This window comes from Periplaneta americana, chromosome 11, assembly GCF_040183065.1.
Source record: "Periplaneta americana isolate PAMFEO1 chromosome 11, P.americana_PAMFEO1_priV1, whole genome shotgun sequence".
Taxonomy (NCBI): domain Eukaryota; kingdom Metazoa; phylum Arthropoda; class Insecta; order Blattodea; family Blattidae; genus Periplaneta; species Periplaneta americana.
The window spans coordinates 8404199-8424209 of NC_091127.1; the positions used below are offsets into that span (position 1 = coordinate 8404199).

General features: G+C 35.8%; 1 protein-coding gene across 2 annotated transcripts in view; it reads right to left on the bottom strand.

The window, feature by feature from the left end:
• Window positions 1-20011, bottom strand: part of LOC138708761 (uncharacterized) — a 96546-nt gene that overhangs the window by 33341 nt on the left and 43194 nt on the right. For both annotated transcript variants that reach the window (XM_069838917.1, XM_069838916.1), the window contains exons 4-7: window positions 9240-9382; window positions 8995-9126; window positions 5397-5587; window positions 2523-2675 (exon numbers count right to left, since the gene is read on the bottom strand). In XM_069838917.1, coding sequence (XP_069695018.1) covers window positions 2523-2675; window positions 5397-5587; window positions 8995-9126; window positions 9240-9382 — 619 coding nt within the window. The remainder of the gene's footprint in view (window positions 1-2522; window positions 2676-5396; window positions 5588-8994; window positions 9127-9239; window positions 9383-20011) is intronic.

Here is a 20011-nt window from a genome sequence, read left to right on the forward strand (position 1 = left end):
TATATCCACACAACTCGCGTGGGCTGACGAAACGCCAGAGACCCATATCGAGTGCACACAATCTCTGTGTGACCTGGAATCGTGGTTTTCTGTTAACGTAGATAGTAACGTATATATTATGCAAATCTAGTCTTTCAGGTAAAGCTCCCAGTAGAGCAGATTTGAATAATTTCAAGGGAAAAATTTTTCCGGGGCCGGGTATATGGTACGTTCAACCAGAGGTCCCGGGATCGATACCCGGCCCCGGAACAATTTTTCCTCTGAAATTATTCAAATCTGCTCTACAGGGAGCTTTACCTGAAAGACTAGATTTAAACAACAAATTTCATAATAAGTGTTAAAGTGAATAAATGAGACAAATGAGATTATTTTTAACTAAAGTAGTTAATAATGCTTATAGTATTTACCTGTGATCATAATCCTTTCAGCATAAAAAAAAGAGGGAGAAATTTCTATTGTAAAATTGTATTAGAATTTCTGGCGAACATAAATCGCTAATAAGTCCAATATTACAGAACACTGATACAATTTTAAACAGATAAGAAATCACCTTATGACGACTGAATATTTAACACAAATTACCACATTCTGAAGTCGCAACAATTTTTTATAGCATGGAGAATTCAGAAGGAGCTAAAAATTTACAGAATGCCGTAAGGAAGAACAATTTAATAATGTAGTACTTAAACCTCTCTTATTAGTGGACGAATTTATGACAGTCCACTTTCATCATTTAACAGATTAGAAACAATAAAACATTACTTGAGTTTCACGTAACAGATTGTGAGGTGTTATTCTTTGCCCTCTTATTTGCATTTCTAAAATACTTGACAAATTATGGAATGATGTACAACTTTAATAGAATCTCAATGCTAATATTACGTAAATACCCGAATGCTGCAACAAATGATCAAAATTTAATATTTACAACTATTATCTGTCTTATGCCTCGTGACGAGAATATTGTACGAAATGGAAATATAAAAATTGGAAATTTATCCTTTGAAGAGGTGGAAAAATTCAAATATCTTGGAGCAACAGTAACTAATATAAATGGCACTCGGGAGGAAATTAAACGCAGAATAAATATGGGAAATGCCTGTTATTATTCGGTTGAGAAGCTTTTGTCATCCAGTTTGTTGTCAAAAAAAATCTGAAAGAATTTATAAAACAGTTATATTACCGGTTGTTCTGTATGGTTGTGAAACTAGGACTCTCACTCTGAGAGAGGAACATAGGTTAAGGGTTTCATGTTGTAGTTTGCCGATAAGCTATTAATATTTGACTATAATTATTTGTTTACTATGCCGCCTTTGCTTATCTTAAAAGTAAATAATTTGCATTAACGTTTTCGATACATGTGTATCATCTTCAGATGTGAAGTTGTCAAACATCAAGATGAACAGAAACTATCCTATTCAACGAAGTCTAAACCGGCAAACACAGCCACAAGTGTTCAAAGTGTTTTAAACTTTTAAAGTGTTTCTACAAAGTTTTCACATTTCTATGACTACATTTATAGTTGTATACAATTCCTAGATAGTTTTATATATTTTAGATTATACCACATGCACTGCAAGTGATTTAACCTAACATAACATGTATATCATAGATCAAGTTAAGTGAAGTCTAAGCAGTCACATTAATATGACCCGAAAATCATCATATTAAGTTCCATCTAATAGGCAAGGTTTTCATTATAAATGTTAATTTAACACATCACATCTGAAGATGATACACATGTATCGAAAACGTTAATGCAAATTATTTACTTTTAACATAAGCAAAGGCGGCATAGTAAACAAATAATTATAGTCAAATAGGTTAAGGGTGTTTGAGAATAAGGTGCTTAGGAAAATATTTGGGGCCAAGAGGGATGAAGTTCCAGGAGAATGGAGAAAGTTACACAACACAGAACTGCACGCATTGTATTCTTCACCCGACATAATTAGGAACATTAAATCCAGGCGTTTGAGATGGGCAGGGCATGTAGCCGTATGGGCGAATCTAGAAATGCATATAGAGTGTTAGTTGGGAGGCTGGAGGGAAAAAGACCTTTGAGGAGGCCGAGACGTAGATGGGAAGATAATATTAAAATGGATTTGAGGGAGGTGGGATATGATGATAGAGACTGGATTAATCTTGCTCAGGATAGGGACCGATGGCGGGCTTATGTGAGGGCGGCAATGAACCTCCGGGTTCCTTAAAAGCCAGTAAGTAAGTATTATCTGTCGCTTGTTTTCAATGAGACAGGTCATAAGATATGTAAAGCAGAGAATTTGACATTTTAGTGTTAAACGTAAAAATGCACATGTTTATTAAAAAGAGGTATACATAGATAAAACACTAATTAGTTATCAGATGAATTCGTAAAATATAGGGGCACAGAACTAATCTGGAAGTGGGGAAAACAGATGTAACGTCATTTAAAGGAGGGTTTTTAAAAGTAAGGAACGACAAAATGACAAAGTAAGAATGATTACAGTCCTACTAAAACAGCATTTAATAACCATGAACAATACCTTCTTCCTTCATTTTCTTTCCATTCTGAAATACTGAAGGGATATGAAGACCGAAACATCAAGTCCGTCCACGCCCGCTTCGAGGCTTCCAGCTTCTCGCTCCACATGTCGGCAGGGAGGTTCGACCACAGCCAGTTTCGAAGATGGAACAGACTGAAACATTAGACACCTTTAATCAATATTTAAGTGCAAATTTAACATCTTCGGTTTCAGATTTTTCAAGATTTCATTTAAAATTATGTATACAGTTTACCAAAATAAATAGTAAAGGTAAATATATCGCAATTATAGGTCACCAAGATTAACTTTCCCATATTTTCTACACAATTGACATTAATAGAAATAATGATGTAGATATGCGTGCTTGTCTGTCACCTTTACTCTGAGAAAATAATACTCCCTGCACTCATTTCTGAGAACTCCAGGGTCGCAGTGCAACCGGAAGGATTAAATGACTGGAGAAAATCTATGACTTCATTGAGAATTGAACCCACGACCTTCCTGCACGCAGCAAAATGCTTTAACGCACACCCCAAAATAGTGATGAAATTGAATCAGTCCGTGGCAGCCAAGGTCGCCAGATTTTTTAGTCGGGAATCCAAGCCAAGTGATGATACTGCATACCTTAACGTGATTACACATTTGAATTAATTCAATTTGCAATACAACTGATTTTAAGTATTTCAACTAATTGCAATATACAGGGTGGTTCACGAAGATTGTGCAATACTCTAGGAAGTGATTTCTGGCATCATTCTGATGAAAAAAAGTTCATATAAACGTAAGTCGTATATTTTTTTTTAATTGAGCGAGTTGCGCCCTTCTGAATGTTAAACATAATCGTAGATATTATGAAGGTTTAAGCATTTAAATTATTTACAACAATGGTACCGGGTGTTTTATAAATTCATTAAAGAACATTCACGTTATTACTCACCTGAAAAATATGTATTAAGGCCGGTTTTCAAAGACCTTACCTTCTGCAGCAATACACGTAGTCGCCCTAGTGTGAACTGCGCGCGCCGCATTCCCTAATTTCCGTTGTTCGGATGCTAGGTAGATACTTTGTACCGGTGTTGAGTTATCCCTAATCGTGACCCTGATGTCACGAGATTTTGTGTCGCTGCTATCAGCTGTACTGTAACATATACAGCTGCAGACATCCAAAGAGAGAGAGAGAGAGAGAGAGAGAGAGAGAGAGAGAGAGAGAGAGAGAGAGAGAGAGTTCACAAGAATGCGTGTTACGGAACAAAAAAAAAGTTGTTTTATCCGAAACTATTCAAAATCGGACATATATAAACTTTTTTCATCAGAATGATGTCAGAAATTACATCTTAGAGTATTGCACAGTCTTCGTGAATCACCCTATATAGGGCTTAAACGTTTAATTTTGTTATATTTTTTGCTAGATTATGAAATTTCCTTAGAATTATTGGTAAAGTCTGGAAAAGTAATATATTACAGCCTGATCTATACAGAAAAAATATGATACAGTGTTAAAATCCAATCAAGAATAAATCAACTTCCAAAGAGAGTAAAGAATAAAGATATTGTGTAATACCTAATACATACTATATTATTGTTGTTTTTATTTCGAAACAACCCAATAGGTGGCGTCAGCTGGCGATGAAAAAATTAATAAGGGATTTTAAAAATTATCTTATAGAAACGAGCAAAAAAATTATTTTTCAATCTTTGACATTCCTGGACAAATATAACTCAATCCAGGACACAAGACACATCATTAAAATCCTGAAGAATTCTGGGAAATCCGAAACATCCGGCAACCCTGGTGCAGCAGTACAGAATTAAATCAAGGAGAGATTCAGTAATGAATGAAGCGTCGAAGACATTGCAACATTCAGTATGTCGATTCATTAAAAAATGGGGAAATCGTGCACATTAAATAAATTCATTGATTAAATATCAAGTTGTTTAAATTAATAAATAAAGACTTCACTACGTTCACAATTGTTAGTAGTGCAACTGAACTTCAATTATTTTAATATTGCGTGTTGCTTAACATATCTCAGCAGGCGTCAAGTATGGAAATACTTTCTAAATATCGCAACTCGAGCAACGGAACTTCTCATGCTCAGGTATGTAAAAACCATAGTAGTGTTAAATTTTTCCATAGAGGGGGCAAACTCAAACTTTTCCAGTAGCCGCCACTGCTCTCAAACGACAGACTTAAAAAAAATTACAACTTAATTGTCTGTTGTATGAAACAGAACTAGAACACTATACTGTATGTTGAACTATTGAATATAACAATGTTTCTGACAAACTGAAGTAAAACCCTGGTCTGCTTACTTCAAATTGTCAAGCTATAATTTATAAGTTTTAATATCACCACATTTATATTACCGATTGTTCTTTATGGTTGTGAAACTTGGACTCTTACTTTGAGAGAGGAACATAGGCTAAGGGTGTTTGAAAATAAGGTGCTTAGGAAAATATTTGGGGCTAAGAGGGATGAAGTTACAGGAGAATGGAGAAAGTTACACAACACAGAACTGCACGCATTGTATTCTTCACCTGACATAATTAGGAACATTAAATCTAGACGTTTGAGATGGGCAGGGCATGTAGTACGTATGGGCGAATCTAGAAATACATATAGAGTGTTAGTTGGGAGGCCGGAGGGAAAAAGACCTTTAGGGAGGCCGAGACGTAGATGGGAAAATAATATTAAAATGGATTTGAGGGAGGTGGGATATGATGATAGAGAATGGATTAATCTTGCTCAGGATAGGGACCAATGGCGGGCTTATGTGAGGGCGGCAATGAACCTCCGGGTTCCTTAAAAGCCGGTAAGTAAGTAGTATCACCACATATTTACACATGACAAAGACAAAAGGAACAACTACTCACAATTTACTAGCCTCCAGTTTCGTGAGATTTGCCAAGTAGTACGGTGGAATGTAAGCCAGAAGTGGACTCCCGACACCTTCTATCATCCTAAACCTTGTATAAGTCCAATTTGTATTCACGTCTGGTGTAGGTTTAACCAAAGCCTTGGCAATCTCATACTGATTCTCGGGAGACAGGTTCACTTCTTGCAGCTGAAATGAATTAATTTACATTGGACAAACATGTACGTACCTTTCAAAGAACATCCTGGAATGAGTCTCAGATATAAAATTAGTCATAACTGCACTGTTAATGATTCATGTTAAGTACAAAGGGATTTTTACTGTTAAAACATCAAGTTGGCAATACTTTATTAATAAACATCACACCGGCACACCAACTAATTTTCAAGATTCTATAGATGATTTTCGTGTAAATTTAATTTAAATTATTCAATAGATTTGCTCCAGCATGGTTCAAAATCGATTCTGATCTCCCTGCTCATGCGCAGTAGCTCATTGTGCGTTCCAACAAAACTAGAACCGATTCCGAACCAATTCTAAACTCCCAGTTCCCTGTTCCAACGTGCTTCAGAACTTGTTAGGAACGAGTGAAATTGGTTCTCGATTAAGAGCTAGAACTGGGAATTCTGAACTGTTTCGAGACTGGGCAGGTTAAAATAAAAAATAAGTCAATCATGAGTGATTTGGAAAGTGGTAGTGATGTATTTTATGATGAACTAAGTTTGGAAGATGAATATAATTTTAATACGAGAAGAAACTCCGAAGGCCATGAAACATTCCAACAATGTAAAATCCAGGACTAGTTCCGAGATCGTACACAACTGGCGCATACGTCGAAAGAAGTTAGGGATTAGTTCGTAAAGAGTTCTGAATTGCTTGTTGGAACAAACCTTAGCACTGACAATGAGAAGGCCGTGTAGAAGTGTCTACTTTCAAGGATTACTCTCTTCAGCCGAGTTTCTTTTTCATACTGCAAGGTGAAGAAACCAGGTCATGTGAGAAGAATAGTACAAGGCCATCACACAAGAGAAATGATGAAAATATTAGGAGGTAGAGAGATAATATCCATTTCTTTACCAGACATGTACCAATTGTTGATTTGTAGTCTCACGTTGCCACTGCCATGAGGGATGTTATGCAAAGTCATTTTTTGTTATATTTAGTTTATTGGGCTTCTTAGACTTGCTGCCCGAGAAATAAATTTTTGTGGTCCTTCCAAATAAAAAGGAACTCATAATATACTGTATAGTAGTTTCTCTGCAAGTTCTTTTCTTATCAATTAATTTGTCTTAACATAATACTTGCAGCCACAAGCTTGTATTTTTTCCGGTGAACATGTTTAAGTAATTTCCATACGGGTGATGGCGCTTATAATTTGTTTCTATTTACAAAAGGATCCCCTGTCTGCTGTACTAGTCTTCACAAGTCACATGTCTAAAATAATATTTAAACCTAGTCCACAATAAACCGGGAACGGAGACAACGAGAACAGAAAAATTGTTAAATATATATTTTTTCAAAGCGAGCATTCACAATTGACGAGAAGCTTGCCGGAGCCCGGAAACAGAAACGTAATAATTGGCTAAATTTTATCTTTCTGATCACAGCCTACTAGATTCACTTTGTCGTCATCATAAAGCTATTTGGTCGTCCTATATTTTGTAGCAAGGAGGCCATGACAATTTCTTCAGCCATTGTTTCTAACTAAGAAATTCAGTAATATCACTCAATATATTACTAAGTCTATAGGCTATGTGACTAGATTACCACGTGAATTGAATTCTTAAATATCGTGACAAATTTTGAAGTTGGTTAACCTGTTGCCATTGGTCAATTATACACAAATAACATCAGAATGTGTAATATCGACTTTACATATCGTTATTGACATACATAACGATATGTATAGTCGTTTCAGTTTTCGATTTATTGCGAATCAAAAATCTTCACGTTCACGTCCTCCGCTTCCCGTTGTTCTGGTTATCGTTCCCGGTCTTTTGTGGACCAGCTTTTATGCTGTCTATTGAAAGTGGACAGATGTGTTTCCAGTGAGGAAAGGAGAAAACAAATGAATACCTCCTCCCACTCCACGAAATAAGGATCTTAACTCAATTATTGCGGAAACTTGTACCTTAGTGTATCTTCATTATACGAAGAGGAATTCAATTTATGAATTTAGGTCACAAAATCATGTATAACAACAATGCTACATTAAAATCAAACTCAATGTATAATCACAGTTTAGTATACAGTCACGAAGCTCAATACGTAGTAAATATGTATCCATAGATAGTTGCTAACCACTAGGATCGCTAATATCGCCTCATTATAGACAATGCGAAGTAGTACCGGCACAGTCTATTGTTCCTAGTACCCTCACAACTCAAACTTCGTGACTATATACTAGACCAGTGATGTCAACTGATGCCCATAGGAGCAAGCGCGCGCTTTAGAGCCCAGGAGAGCCTGAGCGCTTTACAGCGGAAAGGAAAGAGACAGACGAAAGAGATGGTATATGCCGCTTGGTCGAGCTATATTCAGGGATGGCCAGCACTGATTCAATGGATAAAGGGAAGAGAAACTGTATCCATGTTAATTTTTAGACTTGTCTGAGAAGTATAAGTGCATTATAAGAATGTAAGTTTTAATTCTAATGTTTTTTTCCACGAGTTTGCTTTTTTACTGAAAAGGAATATTTTCTCAACTTTTTTACAAAAAAGTGAAATTTTCAGATATGTTTGTTTAGTACTAAAACAATGTTTTCGTATATCTAATATATCGTAAATACGTATTACTGAAGATAGTGTATTAAAATGTTTGAAGATATTCGCATGAAAAATGTTTGTAAGGAAATGAATTAAAGCAAATACGGTTACATCACAAACAAAAGATATGTGCCTATGAGTTGATAAAACGTCAGCTCTATAGCTTCAGCAGATTTCGAGATAATTTAGTATTCTGATAACAGAAAGTTGCGCACCAATATGACCTAAAAGCATATTGCGATAAGAGTTTTATTATGTAATATTAGTTACAGTTAAAACATACACCTAGACAACTTTGCTTTGTACTATAATATTGTTTTGATTATTTTTATAAGGCTAAAGATACCATCAATATCAATTTCAATTTATCATGTCATATTCAGCGTCTTTCTTTGGGATAACACTTTCTTTATGAATGATGTGTTTAATTCACTTAATACAGTATAGTTGCAGTTATTATGGAATTTGTGTGAATATTCCTTCTTTACTCTTTATTATGTTATTAACGTTTAAAACACAACTGCAATATTAGGCTAAGAAATAGGTGTTAGTACTTTTGTTTTACAGACAATATAGAAAATAACAAACAGAAAGAAGCCATATAAAAATAATGACCTAAAATTTCACGTTCCGTTTGAAGTTTGTGCACCACTGTTTTCTTAATCCAACAGGCTGCTTATTCCTCCTAGCATACCTAGCGCTTAATGCCCGCGCACGACGTCAAGGTCAAAAAAATGAGCTTGCTTTGACATCACTGTACTAGACTGTGGTATAATCAAGTCGAAAAATTAATTTCAATGTGTGCTTAACTTTTAAATAGTTACTACATACCTTTTCAAAGAAGTCTCTGATCGATTCTGATTTTAGAGTCCCCATTATTTTCACTGCAACGGACACATCTTGTGGATAGCTGCTTAAAAGGGCGGCAAATGAGGAACCAGACACATTTTTTAGACGAGAGGACTGAAAAAAAATAAAGACTAATTATTCATTCTATATACGAAGTGATGAATTTAGATTTCAGCATACATTAATTATATTAGATTGATCACTTCATCAATAATGTTTGTACTTGCCGGAATCAGGAGGAATAACGAAATATGAAGTTTTGCGAATGTGTCTGGCGTCAGAGTTTCCAGTTTTCCTGCTCTGATGCTTTCCTTCACTTCTTCACTCAAATTATTGTATATATCTAGAAACCTATCAGGCAGCATGTAACCTGGTGAAAGAAAGACAAACGTTTCAATAAGAAAATCATTAGCAATTCTATGGTGCCCGGATAAAATGGTATAAGTCCAAAAAATCGAAAAATGAGTTACGTACACCATGATATTCGGAAAGGCATATTCTATAATTGGGTAAAGGGACATAAGTCCATCTGGCTCATAAAAATATATATAGAGATGTGAAAAGGGGTATTAATCCCAAAGAGCTAACGTTTGTTTGGGTAAAGGGAGATAAGTATACTTATATCCATTTACACGATCTGGAATTTTACATACTTGTTTGGTATTGAACTTATACAGGGTGTTTAAAAAATACGGGGCATAATTTCAGGTATGTATTTCCCACATGTAGACAATCAAAATAGTTCATTACAACATATGTCCGGAAATGCTTCATTTCCGAGTTATGCCTTCACAACATTGAAATTCACCGAAACGTTTTTCTTTCCGCAGGTCGTTGTCATGACAGAAGATGTTCAAAATGTCCACCTCCTGCTTGAATACAGACCTCACATCGATGTCTCATTGACCTGCGAAGACGATCTCAAACTCCAAGAGTATTGCGTATGTCCTCAGATATGATAAAGATACAATTGATACTCTTTCAACAGTCTCCAGACAGTCGTATGAGGATCATTGACTTGCAACGCTACCCTACGTGTGCTGATAGGAGGAGTCATGTTCACAGCCTCCAGAATCTCCTCCTGTACTTCTGGAGTTGTAGATCTTGGTCGTCACCTTCCCAAACCAGGAGAGTTAAATTTTCCATACTCGCACAGACGGTAATGGAGACGTACAAATGTCTTCCGATCTGGACATTGTCGCTGTGGGTACCTCTCCTGGTACAAACGACGAGCCAGCGCAGCATTGCCGTCCGCCTTACCGTACATGAAGTGTATCTCTGTCAGCTCTTGATTTGAATACATGTCGCACAGTCTAACGCCTACACAACACTGAATGTAACCTTCGCCTCGGAATGAACTGTCAGAGTGCCCTCTTAAAGTCTCTTTTGACGGAAACGGTCTGCGGAAAGAAAAACGTTCCGGTGAATTTCAATGTTGTGGAGGCCATAACTCGGAAATAAAGCATTTCCGGACACATATTGTAATGAACTATTTTGATTGTCTACATGTGGGAAATACATACCTGAAATTATGCCCCGTATTTTTGAAACACCCTGTATATACCCTTTTACACAACCTCTAGATGAAGACACGTATAGATCTGTAACACCGTACTTAAAATTTACTGACGGTTTGGCAAATATACTGTATCACATAGCACGAATAACAACATTTTTGCATATTTGATGGCTGCATATATCATTCGAATAATTCTTGTGCGGTACCAACATTATGCAAGATTATGGCATAACAGCTACATTGTTTAATGTCGAAGTATCCGTTGAGAATTGATGGACAGATTGTTCATGTATGTAAAAAGTGTTTCTTGGCAACGTTTGATGAGACTATCTCTTCCCTCTAAATCAATACTGTGGAAATTCGAAGCTAGTAAGTCGCACAGTCTATGAACAATTATTTCATGAACTGAATCTAAAAATCAAGCATCCCAAAATACTCTTAGATACATAATATGTAAAACGAGCTATTTTGTAATTCATAAATTATAAAATTACAATAATGTAGATTTATATTATAAACAACGGAAACATCTACATTTCAGAAAGACCGTTTAATCCTTCAAATTATTAATCTTGATAGTCACAGATAAAAATAATTTTCTCACGGAAAACTATCACTTCCATCTCTGAAAAGTTCCACCATATAATGTGAGGCGTCACACAAAATGTGACGAGACATTGCCCATTGACAATAAAAAATCCAGCAACATACTTTATCTTAAGACCACCGTACAACTATCCCATAAAATCTCCAGCATATTTTAATATCCACATCATACTTTCTCAAACATCCACTGCCGCAGATATCAGTGGGTAAACCCTTCGTGCGATGACTAAATAGAAAATCGCATTTTTAATTTAATTCTTTACTTAACCACTGTATTTTGGAAGTAGCAAGCAGGACTCGTGCATTTTTATTCAACTAGTCGTACAATAGTCTTGAACATGTGAACACTCGACAAAGGAACTGAAAGTTGTTGAAGACAATTCAATTCAAAAGCCAAGACCTTTTACAAATGTGTAAGAAGAGTTGAATCGTCGATTTCCAGAACTGTATATTAGCATAAATGCATCCATTCTGTGGCTCGCAGGAAGTCCTGATCTTACCCATTCGACTTCTTCCTCTGAGGTTATGTCCCCTGGTAGAGGGGAAGAGAAGGCCTGATAGCCTTATCTCTACCGGGTTAAATAAGTAAATAAGTAAGTAAATAAGTAAGTAAATAAATAAGTAAATAAGTAAGTAAATAAATAAGAAATAAGTAAATAAGTAAATAAATAAGTAATAAGTAAATAAATAAGTAAATAAGTAAGTAAATAAGTAAGTAAATAAATAAACAAGTAAGTAAATAAATAGGTAAGTAAGTAAAATAAGTAAGTAAATAAGTAAGTAAATAAATAAGTAAGTAAATAGGTAAGTAAGTAAATAAATAAGTAAATAAGTAAGTAAATAAGTAAGTAAATAAGTAAGTAAATGAATAGGTAAGTAAATAAATAAGTAAATAAGTAAATAAATAAGTAAATAAGTAAATAAGTAAATAAGTAAATAAATAAGTAAATAAGTAAATAAGTAAATAAGTAAATAAGTAAGTAAATAAGTAAGTAAATAAGTAAGTAAATAAGTAAGTAAATAAGTAAGTAAGTAAATAAGTAAGTAAGTAAATAAGTAAGTAAGTAAATAAGTAAGTAAGTAAATAACTAAGTAAATAAGTAAGTAAATAAGTAAGTAAATAAGTAAGTAAATAAGTAAGTAAATAAATAAGTAAATAAGTAAGTAAATAAATAAGTAAATAAGTAAGTAAATAAATAAGTAAATAAATAAGTAAATAAGTAAGTAAATAAATAAGTAAATAAGTAAGTAAATAAATAAGTAAATAAGTAAGTAAATAAATAAGTAAATAAGTAAGTAAATAAATAAGTAAATAAGTAAGTAAATAAATAGGTAAGTAAATAAATAAGTAAGTAAATAATTAAGTAAATAAATAAGTAAGTAAGTAAATAAATAAGTAAATAAGTAAGTAAATAAATAAGTAAATAAGTAAGTAAATAAGTAAGTAAATAAATAGGTAAGTAAATAAATAGGTAAGTAAATAAATAGGTAAGTAAGTAAATAAATAAATAAGTAAATAAGTAAGTATTTAAGTAAGTAAATAAGTAAGTAAATAAGTAAGTAAATAAATAAGTAAGTAAATAAGTAAATAAATAAGTAGGCCTAAGTAAATAAGTACGTAAATAAGTAAATAAGTAAGTAAGTAAGTAAATAAGTAAGCCTAAGTAAGTAAATAAGTAAGCCTAAGTAAGTAAATAAGCAAGTAAGTAAATAAGTAAGTAAGTAAATAAGTAAGTAAATAAATAAGTAAATAATTAAGTAAATAAGTATATAAGTAAATAAGCAAATAAGCAAATAAGCAAATAAGCAAATAAGTAAAAGTAAGTTCACAGTGAAAACTTTTCGAATCTTTTCTCAAGAAAAGAATCAGGTAAGCAATTACTTGATACTACAGACTAGAGATGAACAAAGAGCGAGAATGCAAGACTAACAGCGCCCACAAAGCCGAAAACCCGCACGACAGTATTGCCTATTGTTGACTACTTGTAAGCAAACGTTCAAGACATCAGGACTTCGGGAGTGATCAACTCTCGAACGTCAAACAACCTTGAATCGTCACAGTTGTTTATACCAGACTGAACGAAATCTTTCCACATCGACCAAATGCTATTTCAAGAATGATGAGAGAGACTAAGGACACAAGAGTTACGAGACGAGACTAAAGACAAGTGCAATGAACACAGTGAGCGAGAGCGGCAGTTAATTTTGTTCATCTCTACCACAGACGTTCTTGCCATAATGTGCACTGAAATTTAGAATCGTTATGACGTGTGTCGTGCTGTTAATGGTGCTCGTCTTGAAACTTACTGATGTTTTGGGAATCATTTTGAGTTACCGAATTAAATAAACGCACTTTCAATTCATTACAATGTAATATCCGATACATACTTCATAGTGACCCATGAAACCCCACCATCCATTCTCAGAGACCTTGAAATTCAACGATAATTATACCCAGGCCTACATCTCGTATGCAATTATTCTAGAAATAGTGTTCATATCCAGCGTATGTATAGCTAATCAGAGATGTATGAAATGGAGGGGGAAAGACGCTGGCCACCCTACTCCATTATCTCCTGGCCTAGTTGCCTCATAAATGGTGCATTGTTGAATCACTTTAGTTTCAGACCTGTTTTCGGAGAATTGATTGAACAAAACAATCCAGCGTATACAACGTATTAAGGAGAAATATGTAGGCTATAATTTAGTGGCATCTACTTTCTAAGTACAGGGATTGCTCAGAGAGAAGATCATACAGTATAGACCAGCGTTTCTCAAACTTTTTTGAAGTGGGGACCACTTTTTAAAGTCAGAACAGTTCCGCGGACCACCTTACTCTTGTTCCCTTCGAAAGCAAATTTATCATTTTTGTAGTATATTTTAATACCAGTATACTTATATTTTAAAATAGAAGTAATTAAAATTAATTAAATTAATTTTATACGAGTATTAACTAATTAAGCTAATGTTAATAGAAGAAAATTCATGTTTGTTTCTTCAATTATTCAAGACTATTAGAGTTTGGATAATCTTTAACTTATTACTAAAAAAATTAATAAATGTTGGTACTCATATTAATGAGATGGATGAGCCTGCCGATTCTTGCACAGTTCTATATTTGAACGTATGCTGGTAAGCTTAAGTCTGAGATCGTCACATACATCAAGTCGAATTCGGTAATTTGTTTTTATTAGAGTTAGTGATGAAAACCCTTTCTCATACAGATACGTAGAAGCAAACGATTATAATCTCTAAACCACCATTGTACAGTTCACTATATTCTTTTTTCACTTGTGATGAGGTCCACAAATTAACCATACCTTCCGCTTGGAATTTCATTTTAAGTCCGGTTTCATTCGAGAGTTCAATTAACTGTTCTCTTTCACTCAATGAAAGTTTATTAGTTTCAATATCGCAATGAAAGTGATCACGAACCCTTGAAAATTCGTCATATTTACTGGGAAAAAAGTTTAAAATTGTGACCTCAGAGTTGTATTATTGGTGTACGACGTGACCATTTCAATGTGCAGACTGGATGTCCCCCAAACTTATTAAGAATGATTGAAAAGGTTCGGTCCTGTTACGAATTTGGTGCTCCCTGGCTGGGTTACAGGGGCGGCGCCAGATGTGCAGGGAAAAGATGGCGAGAAACACCACGTTCATAGTGCTTTAAGTTCCTCTTTTGTTGTTGAGATTAGAGTGGGAAGTCATTAGACGAATAGGGTAATAAATTTCATAAAATGTCAGTAACTTACTGAGAGAACAAGTGAAAGGCGATTGTCATGTGTCATTTCCAAACTTTGAGGCTTTCAGCTATAGAGTGATATGCAATTCGTTTGAATTTTATTTTTTCTTCTGCCTTTTTTGAAGGACCACAAGGGCAGACCTCGAGGACCACAGATGGTCCGCGGAGCATAGTTTGAGAAACGGTGGTATATACTACAGTGAAACCTCTCATTTACGGACATCGAAGGGGCGTAACAATCTATCCGCAACTGGCAGGTATCCTTTATTGAGAGGGAGGCTCCCCAATCTAACAGTAAATTTATAATATGCATTATGTATCCCTTCACACTTTAAATGAAATATATTACTGTAGTTTAATTCTAAATAGAATCTAGTGTACTACAGTAAATTCTTTGCAACTTTGAACTATAGTATACTGGGTGTTCAGTTCAAAATGGATCATGGCTCGCTGTATGCCGTCATGTGGCTATCCGATAAGCCTAGAGAATTCAATTTACCTACACTTCCGCAAAGGCGTATTACCTAAATGCGAGAGAAGTTGCCTAGCAAGTACGGCGTTCATTCTGAAGTTTACTTACCGGTACGTACGGTAACGCCAATAGTGGCAAGAATGTGAACTGTTTGGAAACACGTACTGAAGTGAGTTTTTTTCTTACTGTCGGGATATGGGGAGAGGGTTAAGACGATTACTTACGTATTTTTGACATTAACTTGGACGGTCAACATGGACACGGAGCATTTGATTTGTGTTGTGGAATGTTGCCTACGCAATCGATGATAACAAATACCCTGCGTACGACTTTCCCGCGAAAAACACAGTTCCAAAGAGGTTATGGTAGTACAGACCGCCATCTGTTGCTACGACATTCAAGTTATACCGTACACGTTCTCAAGTTCAGATTGAACACCTTGATTAATATGCAACTTCTCTGACATAAAAGCTGAAACTCGCTTCAAATCGCTGACTCACAACAGTGACGTCATGACACTTTGAAATGAACACCCAGTAGATAAGACCGAAAAAGTAAAATACAGTACTGTGCCATGCAGTTTTATTCTAGATCTGCAGTTATGCAGTACTGTAATTTACAGTTTTCAACTTGACCTTTATGTTCAGGTGCCATGTCTCTCGAAACAGAACAACTGATTGAAGTGAAGAGAATAATCCTGCTAACCCTGTCATGTGTCGAATACAATTTCACGATCGCGGAAATCTTGGACCTATCAGACAGATTAAATTTTATGACTTTGTTTATCCATCCACTTCCAGCTAACAAAGGGGTAGCCAGCTGGGCTAGTGGTAGCCTACAAGACCCTTATTGTCTTCTTTCATGTTAAGGAACTTCTGTACAGTTCTCAAAACTAATTTTTCCATTTTTGTAACACATTAGGTCTTGAAATCTAAGTTTTGTCCGCAGTCAGGAGGTGAAGCAAGTTTTAGGACTGTGAAACAGCTGTCCGTGTCCGTGTCTGTGAGTCTCCGTAAACGAGAGTTAAATTTATCATTATTTCTATATTATTTCAGTTGGGACATAAAAATCTGTCCGTATATGAGAAGTGTCCGTATCTTGGAGGTGTCCATAAGGAGAGGTTTCACTGTATTCAGAGGGGAAAGAAAATTGAGGTTGTGATGAACAACGGCAAGAGAGGCTAAGAACAGACGATCCTTAGCAGACTTATTTACTCAGTCTCAAAAAATATTACTTCAAATCGAACCAAAGCCTGATTTGACTAGGGATACTGCTGTGCATAGGAAGGGCCCGGAAGTTGCTGTTGTTGAAAGCAAAGTGCCGCATGCCGGTCACGCTATTGTGTCACACCACAACGCAGGGTTAATAACCACGGCCCCGCTGCCAAGATCACAGCCTGTTGGAGGCGGTGGGTGTTGCGCTGCTTTTCCAGATTGCAAACAAAAGCCAGCATCGAGGAAGTTTCAATTAGACAGATTTAAGTTGAGGACATCCCAAACCCACGTGAAGACAACGGCTCTCGAAGGCCTATCAGCTGCGTATTTAGGTGCGTTATTGCGTATGAGGGAAAACAATTTAGTCACGTCTGATCTTACGAAACCGCTCTACTTCCAGCGATTCGAATTGTTTGTTCTGATGCTAGAATAATTACCATGATTGCACTACATCAGGGATTCGCGGAGATAAAAACTTCTATAGTATATATTCCCCTCTCTGTTATTTATACTCACTTTAACATCTCTAGTCATATCGCGAGTTAATCTTTGGTTGAAATCCGAAGGCCTGTGTACTATTGTTGAGACTGGTTCTATTGTTGTGAACTAGATGGCGACTGTGTATGTATTACTGATTTGTATTTCCACGATTATTACAACCGCTCTCTGTTCAGAATCAACAAATCCCCTTCAAAACAACGGTGAGATATCTTGGTCTACTACTGGATAGTCGTTTGACATACAAACAACATATACAGTTAATAGGAGACAGAGCTTTGCAAAGATTCTTAGCATTATATCCAATACTTAAAAGCTTAAATTAATTAGTCTTAACAACATAATACTTGTATTTGCTAAATATGTTATTAATTGGTCCAACAGAATAACATCTGCTATAGTGACGATTAATATTTGAGGAGAAAAATTCGCTCCGGCGCAGGGGATCGAACCCGGGTCCTTGGTTCTACGTACCAAGCGGTCTGGCCACTGATCTACGCCGAATTCAATCTACAGTACCGGATCGAACTCCTTTCTACAGTATTACTTCCCTTTGTGGCCTGGCTCCAAGTTAGGCATGTACTTTGACTTTTATATTTCAACTCAACTACCATTATACAACGAAGGCACTCAGCTGAGTAACTAATATTGTCACTATAGCAGATATTCTGTTGGACCAATTAATAACATCTTTAGTAAATCGTCTAGCTAGCAGTGCATAATTCTGTACAGATTGCTGTGCACTTTACTGCGGAATCCCGGCCATCAGTCACTCAGCTGAGTGCGCTCCTTGTATAATAATAATTAATAATTTATTTATGTAATCTGGCAGAGCTAAGGCCAGTAGGCCTTCTCTTCCGCCCAGCCAGACTCTAATTCTAATTAAATACATTTGCTTACATAGTTTTATATCTTGGTCTACTACTGGATAGTCGTTTGACATACAAATAACATATACAGTTAATAGGAGACAGAGCTTTGCAAAGATTCTTAGCATTATATCCAATACTTAAAAGCTTCATTCCCCTCAAAGCCAAACTATTGCTGTACACATCACTTATACGATCATACATGTCCTACGCGTCAGAAATTTGGGCTCAAACCCATCCCCGCCACATCAAGAAACTCGATGCCATCCAAAGAGCTGTGTGCAGAACCATCACAGGTGCTGATTTTTACATTACTAACGCACAACTGTACAGTGACTTAGAAATCATTTTATTCAGTGACTACGTGCAGCACTTCCGTCAAAATTATCTTCAGAAACTATAAACACATCCTAACCCACTTATTAAACCATAATTATACATATCATTCAGTGAACAATCAAGTAATGTTAACTTTTCTGCAAAAATCATTGACTCTGAAAGTTTACCTACACATCCAGCTTAGCAGTCTCCGTTCTCGATGGAGAAGTTGGTCACACTTCATTTACGTACTCATGTTATACAAAGCAATAGTCTTGCTAAGGCAAGGGTCCACGTGACCTGGAACTTGTGATGATGTGTGTCTTTATTGACACCACCAAATAAATAAAAATATGAATATGATTTCGGTGATGAATGAGGCCGGTGATATTCAGGGATGTTATGGCCCGAATTCCCTGGCATTTGCCTTACGGTTGAGGAAAAACCCTGAAAAACCTCCAAGAAATTCAACCCGACCGAGAATCGAACCCGGGCCCTCTGCGTAAGAGACCACCATGCTGACCCCTACACCACAGAGGTGGTCGCTTCTAGTGTTATTTATTTTCCAAGGAAAATAAAGCTAGAGTTTCTGGGTCCCGCACTTAACTCAAGTTAATAAATCTGAATGAAGAGGAAAACCATTTCTGCATTCACTTTCTCATACGAAGAATATTTTAACTCTTAAAAGCACCGAGACATTTCATGACAATACAAATATTTAATTTTCTGTATTCCTGATACAGCAGTATCCTTCTCATTTTTCTGTTAATACAGAAGTCTTCTAAAATTAATTAATATCAGTGTTATTAATACATAAAAGTTATTTTCCCCCTATCTCCACGGCATGGCGCGTCCTCAAGTTGCGAATAGAGAGACGGCGGGTCAATAGTTATTTTGTGTGTTGCTTTGTGGTATTCTATTGTATTTATTAACATTCCATGGTATTCATACATTGTCTTACAGCTAGAATATGGAACAAGTTAAAAAACTTAATACTATTATAATGTCTTAATTTATAGTCACAGACTAGATGAAATATATACAGACGAGATTTACAATATGGTCTGCTAGTACAACACAAAGTTTTAGTATCAATTTCATGAAGTGTTATTGAATGTCATGCATTCACCTACAGAATTATTTTGTGTCAGGTAAGTTTTCGGAGATAGCACCAATAATTTCATATCGTCAAACAAAATACATTTTTAGGTTAGGCCTCGTGAATCAATTGTTTAGTCAAACCAATGAATTTCATATTGCCACACAAAATATGTAACATGTTGATCCTTTTCTCGTGTAAGTTTGCCTACGAAAATGTGTTACTAATTACTGAATTATTTATAATAACCTTCCAACACATTTTTTATTTTTTTTTTATTTTATTGGGTTTTTTACGACGCTGTATCAACATCTAGGTTATTTAGCGTCTGAACGAAATTAAGGTGATAATGCCGGTGAAATGAGTCCGGGGTCCAGCACCGAAAGTTACCCAGCATTTGCTCGTATTGGGTTGAGAGAAAATCCCGGAAAAAACCTCAAGCAGGCAACTTGCCCCGACCGGGATTCGAGCCCGGGCCACCTGGTTTCGCGTCCAGACGCGCTGACCGTTACTCCACAGGTGTGGGCCACACAGCCGATAGGGGGTTGGGCGAAGGGCTAACAACCCATCACCGTGAAAAACAGCTTGTTACGAATTCCTACAATAAGCACCTGACATAATTAGGAACATTAAATCCAGACGTTTAAGATGGGCAGGGC